This window comes from Phyllostomus hastatus, unplaced genomic scaffold (genome assembly GCF_019186645.2).
Source record: "Phyllostomus hastatus isolate PE091 unplaced genomic scaffold, TTU_PhHast_1.1 phas_contig_495, whole genome shotgun sequence".
Taxonomy (NCBI): Eukaryota; Metazoa; Chordata; class Mammalia; order Chiroptera; family Phyllostomidae; genus Phyllostomus; species Phyllostomus hastatus.
Genome location: NW_025333895.1, coordinates 6,435,190 through 6,453,256, shown reverse-complemented (window position 1 = coordinate 6,453,256; position 18,067 = coordinate 6,435,190). Strand labels below are relative to the sequence as shown.

At 53.0% G+C, this 18,067-nt stretch overlaps 1 protein-coding gene across 3 annotated transcripts in view; it reads right to left on the bottom strand.

The window, feature by feature from the left end:
* Positions 1-18,067, bottom strand: part of NUP214 (nucleoporin 214) — a 76,999-nt gene that overhangs the window by 56,251 nt on the left and 2,681 nt on the right. For all 3 annotated transcript variants that reach the window (XM_045845882.1, XM_045845884.1, XM_045845883.1), the window contains exons 3-11: positions 12,849-13,000; positions 11,660-11,858; positions 10,938-11,008; positions 9,442-9,505; positions 8,902-9,005; positions 6,077-6,183; positions 5,272-5,338; positions 3,009-3,135; positions 1,882-2,043 (exon numbers count right to left, since the gene is read on the bottom strand). In XM_045845882.1, coding sequence (XP_045701838.1) covers positions 1,882-2,043; positions 3,009-3,135; positions 5,272-5,338; positions 6,077-6,183; positions 8,902-9,005; positions 9,442-9,505; positions 10,938-11,008; positions 11,660-11,858; positions 12,849-13,000 — 1,053 coding nt within the window. The remainder of the gene's footprint in view (positions 1-1,881; positions 2,044-3,008; positions 3,136-5,271; positions 5,339-6,076; positions 6,184-8,901; positions 9,006-9,441; positions 9,506-10,937; positions 11,009-11,659; positions 11,859-12,848; positions 13,001-18,067) is intronic.

Genomic DNA, 18,067 nt, shown 5'->3' with positions numbered 1-18,067 from the left:
GTGAACGAGAATACCCCAAAAAGCAGGTTTAAAGTTGTTTCCACTTTCCACACTTGCTATAAAGTAAACACGTTAATTCTCTAAATTAAATAACTAAGAAAGCAATGTCTTTTTATCAATACGTTTATATTAGTGGGTCTCGGTTCCTCCGACTGCTGAGACGACAGCTTACCTCACTGCGCCTACGGTGACGAAACACTGAGGGTACAAGCGCGGGGACACCGCTTCCTGAACTGTCCCTTCCACGCGCATGACAACCGAGCGGATCTGCTCTGTCGGCACTTCTCCTACACAGTGACAGGGAACCAGCAGCACACACGCCCGTGACGTTCATCACGCCCACGCACATTCGGGAGACGGAGTGAAGAGTGTGTCCCACTGGAAAAACCATCACGCTGCCCCCTCTGACCACTCGGAGCCGCATCCGTGGGGCAGGAGGAACCACCAGCGTCTTCCGAACCCACAACGGGCTGCAGCGGGAGGCGGCGGGGCCCCTCCTCCCGTCCGTGGCTCTCTCCCACGCACCTGAGCGTGGCGGCCACCTCTGGGCCCAGCGTGGGGAAGAGGGCTTCTCTCCAGGGCAGGCTGGCGGTGGCACTGGCCCCTGCTTGTGCTGGGGCTTTCCGGGCTGGCAGCAAAGCCCTTCACACTGAACGGTGTTCAGAAACAAACACCCCACAAGTTCCCGCCCTCGAGGGGGGCACTGCGCGTTACTGGCCGACCGGGCAAGGGGGTGTAGGTAGTGCACGGCACTCGCGACCACCGCCGGGGAAAACCAGCCCGGAGCACACACGCCGCAGACCGAGAGGCGTCCCAACACAGCACTAGCTGCTCACGTCCGCGCGAGCCACCCAGTCCGGGCACTCGGGGTGGCTCTGCCAACGGCCGGAGCCTAAGGGCCTGGCCACTGACGGTGCACTCCTCACTCTGCTTCAGGAAGCCGGGAGAAAACACACGCGGAATGTTTGCGACCTCACCCAACCCAACGGTCAACGTACTTTTCCTTAGACATAGAACTGGTTACACTATAAGCATTTCCAGCCACACTAGGGGATAAACTGTTAATAGTTATATACTCACAGAACTCAAAGTGAAGTATTAGTGAAATTTCAAAATATGAAACAACCTCCCCTTTGAAAAGTTTTATACTGTGCTCTCAGAGGTGACAGGAGAACACTGTCAAAAGTCTGAAATGCACACGGGCATGCGTGTGTGCGCGCTCACGCACACGACGAACAGGCACCACCGAGGGGCTGACCGGGGCTGTGTGCGGGTGACACGCTCATAAGGGACACTGCTTGTGTCTTCTCTAATCTTTCTCTGATAAACAGACCATGGATGTAATAACTTAAAGAGCAGGAAGAAACCAAACCTGAAGAAAATGAAACACAGACAAAAGAAAATAGAATGCCCACCCACCCCCAGAAATAACCCAACTATTTGGGTTTTAAAATCCGCCTTTCAGGTATTTTCCTACGCACACGCTCTCCTCGTAGAGAAGGGACCGCACGGCACACAGCGCCTCGCGGGTGCGCTCCTCTAACCCCCGGGGCGCACATACCGCCTGTAACGGGCGCACGGCGCTCACGCACCCTCGCTCACGGAACCAGCCCCTCGCGGCCCAGCGTGCAGGACCCGGACCCGACAGCAGGGCTGCTGGCAACTACGGGACGGGGCCGTGCGGCTCGGCCTCCTCTCTCCCTGGAGCGGAGCGGAGCGGAGCGAAGGCCGGAGGACAGAACCGGTGAGTGAGGACGGCCAGTGCACACGCGCTTGTTCCAGGTAACCCCCCCCACCCCGCCCCCGACGCAGCCACACAGACTGTGCAGATGACGGCGACCACCTGCGTGCTCGCTCGCTGCCAGGGTCGGAGACACGTACCTGACGACTTGGGCTGTCGCTCCCCCTCTAACGAGAGCCGCTCCGGCGTCCTGATGAGGGACCTAACCCCAGGGTTTTGATTGATCATGTAAAACGGACAGAGCACCCCATCGGTTGAGAGTAACATGAGGACTGGAGCAGGGGGAAGAGTCTTCTCCTCGTCTGCGGGAAAAAAAAAGAAAGCGAAGTGAGAAAAGAGCGAAGTCCGAAAGGCTGCCCGGAGCGAGGAGGGGCTCAGAGGCCCCGTCCGTCCGCTCTGGTTCTGATCCCAAAGGGCCCTCCCGCGACCGCTCCTTCCAGAGCGCTCCTGCTGCGGTCCGGTGGCCGCCCGGAGGCGCTGGCAGCCCGAAGGGGCGGGGGGGGCAGCTCCGAGGCTCCCTCAGTTTTCAGGAGCGTCTTGGTGTTCGGGAGGCAGGGGCAGCCCTCCCCTGACCAGGACAGGCGTCTAGGACGTGGCTGGTGCAGCTGAGAAATGGCGCACGGGACTCTCCAGAAAGCACACAGCAGGACAGACAGCTGAGTCTAACTGCTTCACGTTCGTCCACAGGGGCCTCACAAGCACGGACTTCCAGAGAGTCCGAGCACGAGAGCCGGTCTCAGACCACACAACCTGACCCGGGAGGGGTCGAGGTGCGGAGCGGTGCCTGGCGGGACACCCACCACGGAAGCCTCACGAGCGTGTCTCCCGCTGCACCTGCACATTCCACGGGCCCAGCGCCGCCCAGGGGAGCTCCGTGCACAGCACACGCTCGGGCCCCGTGCAGGAGCCATGCGCCCGGGGTCTCTCTTTCCAGCCCAAGCCTCCGAAGCCAGAGTGGCTGTCCGCTGCGGTGCCGGCCCAGGGCACTGCTCCCTCGGGGAGGCACTGGGGGCCCGAGAGGGCCGAGAGACAGCACCGAGAACCCCCGATGTCCTGGACCCCCACCACGTCCGAAAGAGTGGCCTCGGTCTCACCCCTCAGTGTCTGCAAACCAGTCCAGTGCCGTCACCGCACTCTACGTCGCTCTTCGAGAAGCAACGTGCTACCAGAAGGTCAAGTGCCAGCAGAGGGGACTGCCATCGCGGGCACGCAGGACTGGACGGAAATGTGAGGGACAGAGCGCTGAGCCCCAGCGGGCCTCACTCACTGATGGTGACTTCCACTTGGTTGGTGTAGTCTATGGCCACTCCCACGGGCAAGGAGTCATCGTTCTTGTCCGTCACAGGCAGTTCAGCTCGACTGGAATCCTCCAGCAGCCAAGATTCCCAATTGATCTGGGAAAAGAGGGGGAGAAAACACCACGTCAGAGCTCTGCACGGGCGCCTCCCAGCACTGTTCACACGTGAGCGAGGAAAAGAGACAGCCGCCTGGGTCAGACTTGCATGTGGACAACCTGGGGACTCGGCAACCTGGGGAGACCGTCTAAAGGCCACGAGCACCCCATGAGACAAGGGGCTGATTTTCCCAATCCAGCAGGTCCCTGCCTCATGTGTAAACACTACCCACCGCCCACCGCAACCAGGGGGAGCCCTGAACTTGCGGGGCAGACCCCACAGCGGCACTCAGCCCGGCACCCCTGCTCTGGGAGGCCTGGGGTTGGGACCAGGGCCCCCAGCGGTCCCTGCAGGGGTCTTGAGCAGAGACAAAGCTGGGCAGCAGCCTGTGCTCACTGGTCCACGGAAGAAGGTGACCTCGTTCTCGCCTGCCCCGGTCCTGGTGTGAGTGCCCCGCGTGGGCCCACCTGCCTGCCTCTGACAAGCCACTAAGCCTCCCCCAACACACTCTCCTTCTGCTTCGTTTGCTTGCAGGGGCTCTGTTCCTTCGGCAAGTGATTTCCGAGTTTTAAGGACTACCAACACTTTTTCTAACCTTCAGCACTGACCCAAGCTGTGCAGCATGAACCCAAGGGGAACACACTCCGTGAGGAAGAGAGGGACCCGAGAAGCCGTTCCGGGGGGTGACATAACCACACTCCACGCCTAAGCAGTGGCGTGAGTAACAGTCACGTTCGGAATAATGTAAGCAAACGGACTTCGGCCCTGAACAGCTGTCTCCAGACAAAATAAAGTCTTCGTCAGCCGCCACAGGACACAGTGCGAGCAGCACCAGTTCTGACAACATGTAAGACGAGCTGGGTGGTGGGCAGGGGAGGGCGGCTGAGGGTGGTGGGGCGCTGAGATGCCCCTCTCCCAAAGCGGAAGATTAAGGAGTGGAGTGTGCGGTGACGCCATCAGGAATGAAGGTAAAATTGCAAGTCACCAAGGCGACCCCAGAAGACACTAACGCAGCCCCGCAGCCCCAGTGGGGAGGAGGGAGCGTGTGAGCGAACTGCTCATCTGCCAGCACGGCTGGTCATTTTTGAGGAGGCAAGTTTTTTTTTTTTAAGGATAAGGACACAGCCATTAGAAGAAAAAACTGACAGGTTAAAAACGGTCCCTGTAGGGAACAAAACTGGATCGGGACACGGTGCAGCTGCAGTGATTTTTTTCATTCATGATCCCTGCTCCAAGTACATACATTATTTTGATAAAAAGCGAAGATAATGGTATATCTTTAATGTATAAACACATAAAATATGAGTCTATCAGAAAATCGTTACTGAAGTCAATCCGAGAGCAAACTGGACTGCTGAGCTCTGACCCACGACCCCAAAGTGCCCCCCGCCCCCCCGCCAATACTGCGCCAGCCGAGCACTTCCAGGGAGGGCCCTGCCACCCAGTGACGGACGAGCGCTGCACGGGCGAGGAGCCACCAGCACGCGTGCACAAAACGTCTTTGAGATCAAGGCAAAGTGTGCGAACGAAGAGCCTCCCCTTCGCTGTGTCCCCTCTGTCACTCGCCGTGACCGAGCGCGGTTTAGGAGGCGAGCCACCGCCAGCTCAGCCCACCTCCTGCCCGCCAGGAGGACCCCGTGAAAGGAGGCAGGTAGGTTCTCCTGCGCACAGGCACCCCAGCTTTCTGGCGGTCTTTCGGAGAGAAACAGGAAGTGTTTCTGGTGAGCAACAGTTTGGTGTGACCCGTGTGCTCCTCTCCAGTTACTGAGGGTGGGTCACTGTTCACGGAATCAAGACGAGGACGATCGGACAGAGCGAGGCAGGGACAGCCCCCCGCGCGCCCAGGCATGCTCCCGCTGCAGGTCGGTGACACAGAGTCGGACCCCCGTACCATGGGGGCCCCCAGGAGAACAGAAGTGCTTTTCACGACACCGAAGAACCGCGAATTCTGACACCTGAGCTCGTACAGCACAGCACCCCGGCCGCCAGTCCAAGACGCTACGTCACTCTAGCTCTGCTCTGACCCAGCGACTCGTCAGAAGGATGTGACCTCATCTAAGTCCTGACCCCAGGGCTAACCTCCCCCCAATGTCTCAGGAAAGCGGCCCCCAGAAGTGACAGAAGGGAGGAACGTACCTGATCGCCCTGTCGAGCGAGGATGCTGACTTCTGTGGAGGCCGCAGACGCCGCCAGCACCAGATCCCTGCAAAGAACAAGCCGGAAGGCCGTTAGGTCCCACAGCCCCGGCCCGGCCCGCCCCGAGTCTGCGGGGTTGTCTGCGAGAGCTGCCCGGAGGCGTCAAGGAGGTGAGTTTCCTGTGGGGCTGAAGAGAGGTAGGAAGACTTTTATTTTTAAAATTTTTTTAAAGGTTTTATTCCTTTATTTTCAGAGAGGAGAAGGGAGGGAAACATCAATGTGTGGTTACCTCTCAACACGCTCCCTACTGGGGAATGCGGCCTGAAACCCAGGCATGTGCCCCGACTGGGAACCGAACCGGCGACCCTTTGGATCGCAGGCCGGCACTCAGTCCACTGAGCCACGGCAGCCAGAACAGCGAGGAGGCTTTCAGATGTAAAAAGCCCTGGACACCGCGTCACCGGCCCGATAGCTGAAGCGCAGGAGAGACACAGGCGACTCAAGTCGGAGTTCCCAGTACACTGCGCGGCATCCCACCACCAGGATGGTCCTGTCGGAGGGACAGGAGCTTTGCGCCCAGTCACCTGTCAGAGCGCAACTCCTGCTCTCAGAGGGAGACTTTTATTATGTCCCTTAAATCCCTTTATGTCCCTTAAAAAGCCACCTGACTCCAGGCCGGGGAACTGAAGGCGCAGCCGGAAGGCATTACCTAGCCCCCGCTGAAAACACGTTCTCGGCGCCTCTGCCCTGCTCTCCTCTCCCAGGAAAGGCCCGAGAGCAGATGCGCCGCCCCGGCCCCACTCACCATTCCTCGACGTAGCTCAGATAGTAGTGGTGCTGCCTCTCCGTGCAGCAGCCGTAGCAGGGCTCCATGAAGTTCACGAACACCTCGGGGTGCTTTTCCTCCTTTTTCTGCAACGAACGGAACGAGGGAAAAGCCTCAGGTGCGGCTTGTCTTTACCCCTATGCAGTTAATGATCTTCAACGATCATTAAACCATTGGAACCATTTAAGTTTCACAAGAAAAGTCGCTCGGAAATCTACGTCCAGGTGGACAGGCACGGCGGGGAGGCGGCCCCGAGGCGTGTCGGGAGCAGGAGCGGCGGCCGCCGACCCGACTGCGTTCGAACTGTCTGCCCGGACGGACGAGGGTGTGTGGAGTGCTCGGCCCTCCGCTCACCTTCCTCACCCGTGTGACAACACGTCTACCAGAACGACCCCCGAGGTTGCTGGAGGCGTGAAACGAAGTGATAACACAAAGCTTCCAGCACAGACTGGGAACGTCGGTCCCCAGGTGAACCCCTGCCGGAGTTCGCGTCATCCCAGGAACAGAAAACCTCCGCGGGATTTTGGACAGGAACACACTCACCGCATTCCTGAGCTGCACGGTGACATTTTGGCCCATTTCGGTCAACAGACCACACACATGACTGTGACTCCCTAAGATTACAATGAAGCCGAGAAATTCCTCTTGGCTAGCGCCGTGGCGGCCAAACATCTTGGCCGTCGTAAAGCTGCAGAGCACACCGCACACAAACGTGTTCCGTACGGGGACACGCGGCACGGGGTTGTGACCCGGGGCCGCAGGGGAACAGCACCTGTCGCCTGAAAACGTCTACTTGGCATAGGATTATTTTAAGCCTTACTTTTGAGAAAGAGCAGACATGAAGACGCTCTGAAAACCAAGCAGAAGTTGCCTTTGTAAAACATTTACAAGGGAAATTTCCACTCAAGGGTGTTTCCCTCGCAGGAAGGAAGGCACAACCTCCTCTCTAGGGCCTCTCGCCAACACAGACGACGGCCCGCAAATCTGCCTGACAGCCTTGTCCTGTCCCTGGCCACCTCCCAGACTGACTCCCCTGGCCCCCCCCACCATGTTCCTGTGCCCTCAGCTGAACACGGTATTTAAGGAGGTGGACTCAGCCCTTTCAGGCAATTACTGTTTTCCACGAATACAGGAGGTAAACATGTTATTACATTTTTGTTTTTCTCCTAGGCATGTGTGACAGGGGCGTCTCAGCCAAAAGCACCTAGGAGCCGAGGGAAAACGACTTCTCCTCCCTGCAGCGAGACGGGCTCGACCGCAGGGGCTGGGTGTGGGGGGGGGGGTGGCTGGGTCACGTGGGCTTGCACGAGTGCCCAGTCCAGGTCGGTGGCGCGTGGTGTGGCCCTTCTCAGACCAGACCTGCACTGAAGCGGCGCGTGACTGTCAACACGTAAAAAGTCACAGCATCAGGAACCCATCAGGGTTAAAAACGGAGCCAAATAAATCTGTTCAAAGCAAATCAGATTTTAAGCAATACAGAAAGATGCTTGCAATTTACTACCAGGTAAAATAAGGTTGCAACACAGAAGGACAAGTTTAACTCCCACTTCTGTGGTGCTTAGACATTTATGTATGTATTGTCAGTTGTTTTCTGGACTCTGAAAGCATTTTCTGGAAGTACGTCCCCTCGCTTGCTGTTTTTAAATGCCGCCGCACGTCAGCAAGTCTCTGCAGACACTGCCGTCCTTCTCGGAGCCGACACCGGCTGCCCCCCTCCCCCTCGGTCCTGGCTCGCACGGCTCCCCCCGGAGCCCTTCTCCGACCCACCGCAGCTGCCCCGGTCACCACTCGCCCCTCCCCGGGCCCCGCTTTATTGCCCGTCACCCTCACCCTCCGTGACCCCGCGCTCGGCTCTGGGCTGGCGCATTCATGAGAACGTGAGACCAGCAAAAGCAAGAATGCTGTATGCTTGGCTTCAACGCAGCGCCTAACACATTGCAGGCATTTGATATACAGCTGATGAATAAATAAGGGGAAGCATTTTAAAAATCAAGGTATTCTCCTGCTTTTCTAAAATGCCTTTGCAGGTTAACATCACCAAGACTCAGTTTACAGCTTAAGCAAAAGCAAGTTCTCCAGTTTTTTCACTTATGACTGGTTACAGTGAGACAGGCCCCAGGCGGAGGCCGTGCTGTAGCTGCGGAACTGGCTCAGGACGGCCCCGTCCTGACAAGGTCCGAAGTCACTCTGCACAGACAAGGGACCGACGCCGCAGCCCTGCAGCCGAGACACGTGCAGAGGAGGAGCACCCCTCCGGCTGCAGCTGGAGCCCAAGCGTCACCCTCCTCAGGGAACCAGAAGACCGAAACACACCAGAGCTCGAAGACCAGAGCCCTCTCAGAAGCGAAGGCTCCGTGGTGCGGGAAGGCTGGTGCCGAAGCCCCTACAAATCTCATCACAGCGGCCGAGGGCCAAGGATCTCAACCGAAACTGCACGGCCGGCCCTTCTGCCCCCCTAACCCTCAATCTCTGCCTTTAAAAACCCCTAAGAAAGCCATTGGGGAGTTCGGGTTTTAAGCAGTAGCTTCCCACTCTCCTTGCAGGCGCCCGACAAATAAAACAGCTTTAACTCCTCCGCTGCGAACGTCCAGGTGCAGCGTGTGGCTCTGCTGCACACCAGGCGAGCGGGTGTCGCCCGGGTCGGCAGCGTAAGTTTGGTCCCCGGCCGACGGTGTGGTTTTGCAACCGTGCACCTAAAGGTGCGCCATCGCCACCAGAACAGGGAAGGGAGGCCTGAGCTGCAAACTTCATTGGGAGACTCTGCTAATTCTCGAAGCACGAAGACGCCCTTTTCGTACACCCACCGGCAGCAGCGCCATCACCACGTCGGGAGACGTTTCCAAGGACCCGTCCGCGGCGGCGTACACGATCGTGAAGACGTAGGTACCGATCCACAGCACGTCCAGGACTGAAAGACACACGCCCGAAATGAGCACCTAGCTTGGGACAGCCCGTGTGCCACGAAACTAACATCTTAGGGATAAAAACCCAACTGCTACAGCTTTGACCAAGGTCCGGATTTCACTGATCACAAGGCCAAATTTATCCCGAAGTGGCATTTTTCCCCCCGGGGTGGATTATAATCAGGGGACGTTATGAAGAATTCTAATGAAAAAAAAAAAAAAAAAAAAAAACAGGATCCAGTTAACGCCAGCTGCCACGAGACACAGCTGTCCACCAGATGGCCGTCACGCTGACCGCACCACCGACTGACAGTGGGTGTGCTCCCAGAGGGGTGACAGCACGCCCCTGAGCAGGGGTGCAGGCGCATCGCACCATCGAAACCTCTGTAACACAGACGGCACCTTACGGAAGGTCTGCCCCACAGAAAAACGGTGTGTTACCTCGGACCGGGTGATCTGACTCATAGAACGGAGGACAAGGAATGACTTTTTTTTCCTGCAACGTCTGAAAGAGATTTGAAAAAAGAAAAAGGTGTCACACGAAACAGTCCCCAAGCCAATGAAACTGTCAAACCCAGTGTGTCCCCCCGGAAGCCACCTAAGTTTCCCCGCCCCAGCGAGGACAGCCTGACCACGGGGAAGGGGGGGGGCGCCTGCTTCCGGGGTGCTGTCCCACAGAAACACACCAGCATGTTCAGACGTAGGTAATGGGGACGCTCAGTGCAGCCCCATTTACAGCAGCAAAACCACTCCCACCGACAGGCAACCATCAATGACGGAATAAGGGACAACTTACGGCACAGCCGTGCACTGCACTACCACGGAGCCATTCAAAACAATTAAGTGGCTCTATATATGGAAGTTGGAAGAAGGACTCTAATATACTGCTACGTTTTTTTTAAAAAGGCAAACAGCAAACCAATAAAACTAAACCCATTGTATTATTTTACAAGCTAATACCCTAGAATATGGACCAAACTTCACATAACTTTTTGCGATAACAAGTAACAAACCCTAACCTCAAGCCCACACCACCACACTCACTGCCTTGCACCCCCGCAGAGCACAGTCTTTCCAGGAGCTACAAGCAGCAGCACAGGCCCGGGCGTCGCCTGTGAACCCCTCCCCCTGCCCCCACCCCCCAGGCTTGACCAGACCCACGGACTTTCTGTGAGTATGCCAGGAAACCACGGGCACAGGATGGCACAGTGCACGCGCCACAACGTGAGCATCCACTGGCTCTGTCGCCGGGAGTGACAGAAACATAACCTTGACGACGGACCCAGGCAGAGGCCGAACACTGCTCTACCCGAAGTGATTCTGCATTATGGTAACAGGCCTTCACCTACTCCTTTCCCCCTCAACCTCTGTTTTTATGGAATGGGTTGAGGATATAAGGTTGAGGAACCGTGCGTAGAAAATGGTAACATTTTATTTAAAAAGCAAAACAAGTCATGTCTGGTGTGGCTCAGTGGACTGGGTGCCAGCTTCTGAACCAAGGGGTCATCGGTTCTATTCCCGGTCAGGACACATGCCGGGTTGCGGGCCGGGTCCCCAGTTGGGGGGGCATGCAAGATGCAACCACACATCAATATTTCTTTCCCTCTCTTTCTCCCTCCTTTCTCCCCTATCTAAAAATAAATAAATATTTTTTTAAAAAATCATGTTAAAAAAAAAAAAGCAAAACCAAAGTGCTGCATGCACACCAAGTCTATGTGTATGCGCCTCCAGAGCAGAGGGGGCCCAGAACACGCACGGGGGATGGAATGGAAGAGGGGCTCCCCTCTTTCCTGCACCCACTGGTGTACTGAAGAATTTGCTGCAATGAGCATAGATGACATTTTAACAGAAAAGCACAGCAGCGATGTCCCCGCACCACCCTCACACCAGTGGGTGGCTCCTGTGGGAACAGATCTGAAACCCAAGGCAAGACTTACGGGGAGATACTGGACCACGGTCCCGTTCTGCTTCCCCACGGCCAGCTGCTTCCCTTTGGGGCTCCAGCACACTGAGCAAAGAAGAGAGAGCCATCGGTGAAAGACTGTGGGGGGAGGGGGGAACCGCGGGAGGCGCACCGAGTCGGCGCCTGGTCACCACCGGCTGTGCTTAGCAGTGGGGACACTACTACAGATCGGAACACCAGCCCTCGTCCTCCCAGTTCAAAGGTCACCCTTCGGCACAGTAAGAAAGGATGAAAGTCGCTCTGAGGACACAGCTGATCGTGATTCCTCACCGGGCGACTGAATCGACGGTAAAAATGCTTTTCCATGGAGCATGTCCCAGAAAGCTGGAAGCATGCAAAACTTTCAAACACCAAGAAATCACTGTCTTGCCCCGTCTGAAGTTTCTGATGCCTTTCCCCTGAAAGCACAGGTGACTTACAGAGCACCACTGTTTTAGACCCAGAAACAATTCTCCTCAAAAACACAGTTCTTAACCAGCTGAACCAAAAGATTTCTTCCTCCAGAAAACCCGCGCACACTCAGATGAAATCGCGTGTGCTGTTCGGTTTCAAGGATATGAACTATGGAAATAAAGAACTCTCTCTCCACTTCTACCAAATAATCACAAATACAACATTTGCTCCTATTTCCAGAAATTAATTTTCAGGGAGATTAGCATTAATGTACGCCACAGAGGAAAAGCCTTTCGCACCCACCAGACGTCACCGCTACCGTGGAGGGAAGCGTCGCACACACTTTCACTGTTTCGGTGACTTGCAGGACAGCGATGCTGCCGTCTGCCAGACACACGGCCACCATGGAGGGGACAGCGGGGTTCCACTTCATGTCGATCACCATGCCGCCTGCATCTTTCGAAAGCTTATGATAGGCAAATGGGCGTTTCTGCTGCTTGGCCTTATAAAACAAACGGCCAGAAACAAAAAGAAATGAATTAGTGCATAGATACTTCACAGGGGGAAGAAATGACTGAATATTGAAGGACTCTCAAGTTTCAGGTCACGCCCTGGCCGGCTCGTTCAACTGGTTACAGCATCATTCCGCTACACCAAGACTGCAGGCTTGCTCCCCGGCCAGGGCACATACAAGCGCCAACCAATGAATGCTTGGAAAAGTGGAACGACAAATTAATGTTTCTCCCTCCCTCTCTCTCTCTCTCTCTCTCTCTCTCTCTCTCTCTCTCAAATCATTAAAAAAAAAATGTGGTTCACTTTTCTCCATGAACATGGAAAAAAAATTAGCTCTACACAACAACCCCTTTGTTACACAACTCTGAAAGGGGCAATCAGTGATCCTGGCACACTGGAGGGCCTCCCAGGAGGAGACACACAAATGCAGGATGACCGATGAAGAGCACACGCTGGATTCAAGTCTGGGCTCTGCTTCTCAGCAGCACTGGGCCCTGGGACAGGCGTGCGCAAATGCCCTGGGCCGGTGCCTCCATCTGCACAGTGCAGGTGGCAGCCCCCCCGGGCAGGGCCCTGGCGGGCACGGGTGGGGATGAGGCACACTGGGCACTAGCACGGGGCCTGGCAGTCAGCGGGGACGCTGCTACGGACCGCTGTGTCATTACTGACACTCCTGCAGGAGTGGGAGGCACCCCACGAGGACGCCGGAGACCCGGGGTGTCGTCACTTTGGACATGACCCACTAGCTCTGCGGTCTTGGGCAAGTCACCTGAAGCTCCCTAGGCGCTCGCTGTCTCACATGTACGTGAGAAATGATAATACCATAGAGGGGCGCTATCATGAAATAACTTCTTGGAAGTCCCTTCTACCTCAAGGATTGATGGTTCTATAATTGAGAACATTTTAAAATCCGAATTTGAATACAGATACCAGGAACCCCTAGGCCCCATGTCGACATCGGAGGTGGCTGGTAGCTTACCTCGTTCGAGAACGTGCGAACATCGAAAAAAGCGATGACGGAACCGTATTCACCGGACATCATGCACACGGAGAGTGTGAGGTTGTCACAGCTCAGGGCGAGGTGACGGATGGGGAACTTCATAGGAACCAGCAAGCCCTGGACTTTATCAACTGTAAACATGTAAAAAAAAAAGAAAGGCAGAAGATGGAATGTTCTAAGCATACGTCACAAGCCCTCACCCAGTCTACGGGAAACAGTCTTTGCATCTCCACAAACACGGGAACGGGCCCTGACACATGTGTAATGGCGCACTTGGGCTGCAGTTCTTCTGTGCACGACTGGGGAGACTGACTGGCAGTCCCCTTTGTTGAAAATGGTGCTTCAAATGGGGTTTCCAGACTTCATTCCACCGGGGGTGGGGCATTCTCAGGAGTCTGAGAATCCAACCCAGTTCTGACACTATCTTCCCAGAGACGGCATCGGGATCCAGAGGTCAAGCGGTCAGCCCTACGAGACTGACCCCCGCCCCCGCACTTCAGGCCCAGACGCGAGCCCAGGGTCTCTGTGCCGCTGACCAGCTGGGTTCAGCTGGAGGTCTCCACGAGCCCCTCGAACTCGGAATGCCGACTGCAAGTCCAGCTTGTTGCCTGCACTTCTGACCAACGGGCTATAAATCAGAGGTTTCCCACAACCCATTATTCCTTGGGTCCAATTAATTTGCTAGAACCATTCAAAGAACTCAGAGAAATACTGTACGAGGGGGTACCACCCCCCAAAAAACCTGTAATTGACTTATAAAAATTTGTGTATTTATTCTAGCATGTTTAAACTTCAGTCATTTTCAAAGTACTCTCCATTTGATGCACTATACCTATCCAGACATTTTTCCACTGTTCGAAAGTTTTTTAAATAATATATTTTATTATTGATTTATTGATTACAGTTGTCCCATTTTCCCCTTTATTCCCCTCCGGCCTGCACACCCCCTCCCAACCACATCCCCCCCCCTTTAGTTCATGTCCATGGGTCGTACATATAAGTTCTTTGGCTTCTACATTTCCTATACTATTCTTAACCTCCCCATGTGTATTTTCTACCTACCATTTATGCTACTTATTCTCTGTACCTTTCCCCCTCTCTCCCCCTCTCGATAGCCCTCCATGTGATCTCCATTTCTGTGATTCTGTTCCTGTTCTAGTTGTTTGCTTAGTTTTTGTTTTAGGTGTGGTTGTTAATAACTGAGTTTGTTGTCATTTTACTGTCCATATTTTTTATCTTCTTTTTCTTAGATAAATCCCTTTAGCATTTCATAAAATAAGGGCTTGGTGATGATGAACTCTTTTAACTTGACATTATCTGGGAAGCACTTTATCTGCCCTCCCATTCTAAATGAAAGCTTTGCTGGATAGACCAATCTTGGATGCAGGTCCTCGCCTTTCATGACTTGGAATACTTCTTTCCAGCCCCTTCTTGCCTGCAAGGTCTCTTTTGAGAAATCAGCTGACAGTCTCATGGGAACTTCTTTGTAGGTAACTGTCTCCTTTTCTCTGCTGCTTTTAAGATTCTCTCCCTATTTTTAATCTTTGCTAATGTAGTTATGATGTGCCTTGCTGTGTTCCTCCTTGGGTCCAACTTCTTTGGGACTCTCTGAGCTTCTTGGACTTCCTAGAAGTCTCTTTCCTTTGCCAGATTGGGAAAGTTCTCCTTCATTATTTGTTCAAATAAGTTTTTGATTTCTTGGTCTTCCTCTTCTCCTTCTGGTACCCCTATAATTCAGATGTTAGAACATTTAAAGATGTCCTGAGGTCCCTAAGCCTCTCCTCATTTTTTTTTGAATTCTTGTTTCTTCATTCTTTTCTGGCTGGATGTGTCTTTCTTCCTTTTGGTCCACTCCTTTGATTTGAGTCCCAGTTTCCTTCCCATCACTGGTGGTTCCCTGTACATTTTTCTTTATTTCACTCAGCGTAGCCTTCATTTTTTCATCTAATTTGCAACCAAATTCAACCAATTCTGTGAACATCCTGATTACCAGTGCTTTGAACTGTGCATCTGATAGACTGGCTATCTCTTCATTGCTTAGTTGTATTTTTCTGGAGCTTTGATCTGTTCTTTCCTTTGGGCCATTTTCTTTGTCTTGGCGCACCTGAGCCACGAAGGGTTAAGTGCCTTGGGCAGGTTCTGCTGAAAGGACTGATGGGCCCCACTGTCTCCGAACGTGCAGGTAAAGATGCTGGAATGACTCACCCCAGTGTAAAAAGTCTACCCGCATCCACACAACTGCAGTTCCTTAGAAGAAAGCACCTTTTCCGTGGACGGGATCACAGCTCGTTTCTTTCCGAGTTTTCCGCCTGCCACATCCCCTCCCTCCAGTGCCAGTTCAAAAGTTTTGAACTTGTTGATTTCAATGCCTTTTAGTGCTTCTGCCATTTTTTGTTTTACCTCTTCCACATCGGCAAAACATTTCCCTTTGGGCACTTTTTTCATCCAGGGGAACAAAACAAAGTTGCTGGGGGCGAGACGGGATGACGTGGGAGGGTGGGACACAGGGGCATGCTGGGTTTTGGTCAAAAACTGCGGCACACTCAGCCTGATGCGGGCAGGTGCACTCGTAAATCACCCATCATGAAATGGGCAAATGTGTTGACAGAGTCTTCAAGAAAAATTCACTGAATCTGAATGCAGCCTCTCACAACAACGCCAGCTGGTACAGATACAGATGGGTTCCTAGAACACTCACCTAGCAGGGGAAGCCTGTACTACAAGGGGCCCGCCCTCTGGGAGATAATTCCAGTTGTTTTGGATTACCTCTCGGGTGTTCCTGACTAGATCGGTGGTTTACTATGAGGATGTAACTCAGGAACAGCCAGATGGAAGAGCTACTGTACACAGGGCAAGGTCTGGGGAACACCATGGAGCTTCCACGCCTGCAACTTTTCTCCAGGCTTTTTCTCTCCAGGCTTGGAACTTTTTTTTTATTGTTATCCAGTTACAGCTGTCCCCATTTCCCCCCATTACTCTCCCCTGCCCCACCAACCCCCCACCTTCTACTTTCAATCCTCTCCCCTCCCACTGTCTTTATCCACGGGTCCTTTATATATGTTCCTGGACTTGACCCTTCCCCTTCTTTCCCCTGTTATCCCCCTCTCCCCTTCCCCGTCATTTCAGTTTGTTCTTTATATCAATGTCTCTGGTTCTGTTTTGCTTGCTTGTTCGTTTTATTGATTAGGTTCCCCTTATAGTTGAGATTATATGGTATTTGTGTTTCATAGCCTGGCTTATTTCCCTTAGCACAATGCTCTCCAATTCCATCCATGCTGCTGTGAAGGGTAGGAGCCCCTTCTTTCTGCTACATAGTATTCCACTGTGCAAACACCAGTTTTTTGATCCATTCATTTACTGACGGGCACTTAAAGACTGCTTGCAGCACTTAGCTATTGTACATTGTGCTGCTGTGAACAATGGGGTGCATGGGCTCTTCTGCAATGGTGTTTCAGGATTCTTAGGGCATATTCCCAGCAGTGGAACTGCCCGGTCAAAAGGGAGTTCCAGTCCCAATTTCCTGAGGAAATGCCATACTGTTCTCCCTAGCGGCTGCAGCGGTCTGCCTTCCCGCCAACTGTGCACTGGGGCTCCCTGTTCTCCACAGCCTCTCCAGCACCTGCTGTTTGTTCGTCTGTCTGTGACGGCCATTCTGACCGCTGTGAAGTGGCATCTTGTTGTGGTTTTCACTGGCACCTCTCTGATGGCTAGTGATGCTGAGCATCCTTTCATATGTCTCCGGGTCCTCTGTATGTCCTCCTTGGAGGAGTGTCTGTTCAAGTCCTTTGCCCATTTTTTACTTGGGTTGTTTGTCTTCCTTGTGTGGAGTCATATCAGTTCGTTATATATCTCGGAGATCAAACCTTGTCGAGGTATCATTGGCAAAAATATTTTCCCATATGGTTGGTTCCATTTTCATTTTGCTGATGTTTTCTTTGGCTGTGCAGAAGCTTTTAAATGTGATGTAGTTCCATCTGTTTATTCTGTCCTCTACATCGCTTGCTCTAGAAGACACATCAGTGAAAATATTGCTGCATGCACTATCTGAGATTTCCCTGCCTATGTTCTCCTCCAGGACTTTTACGGTGTCATGACTTATTACATTTAAGTATTTTACTCATCTCAAGTTTATTTCTGTGTATGGTATAAGTTGATGGCTGAGTTTCACTTTTTTGCGTGTAGCTGTCTAGATCTCCCAACACCATTTGTTGAAGAGGCTATTTTTACTCCATTTTATGCTCCTGCCCCCTTTGTCGAATATTAATTGACCGTAGAGACATGAGTTTATTTCTGGGCTCTCTATTCTGTTCCATTGATCTATGCATCTGTTCTTATGCCAGTACCAGACTGTTTTGATTACAGTGGCCTTGTAATACAGTTTGATATCAAGTATTGCGATCCCTCCTACTTTGTTGTTCTTTCTCAAAACTGCTGAGGCTATTCGGGTCATTTATGGTTCCATATAAATTTTTGAAATGTTTGTTCTCTATCTGTGAAATACATCACTGGTATTTTAATAGGGGTTGTATTGAATCTATAGATCACTTTGGGTGCTATGGGCATTTTGATGACATTAATTCTTTCAACTCATGAAAATGGTATACGCTTCCTTCTATTTGTGTCTTCCTCAGTTTTGTCCTTCAGTGTCCTGTAGTTTGCTGAGTGCAGGTCCAGGCTTGCAGCTCTCCCTGCATCTCCACGTGCTCACCGACTTGGAAACTCTCCAAACCACCCTCCTCGGGGGTTTTACGAGGGCTGCATTACAACGACAGAACTGATTAAATCACCGGCCATTGGTGATTTGAGTCAGCCTCCTGGGGTGCGGTTTGGGGGAACTGAAAGTTCCAACCCTCTAATCAAAAGGTTGGTTCCACTCCACTGAAAACCAATCCCGATCCTTAGATGCTTCCCAAAATTACATCAACAACATAAAAAACTCCCCCACCAATGTTTCAATCGCAACCTGTACCCATATTTTTGCAACCATGCTCCAAACAGCACACAATCTCATTTGTTGGGATGAAACTGTGCCAACTAAAAAGCCATGTACCAAAGCCTTTCTCCAAGACAGGCAGAACCCAGGTAAAACTGAGCAAAAAGAAATGCACGGGGGAATGGTAAATTCTTCTTTCCCATAAGCTCAAAGGAACAACTCATCAACAAAGAGATATAACGGACCAAAAAGAACCAGCAAGGCT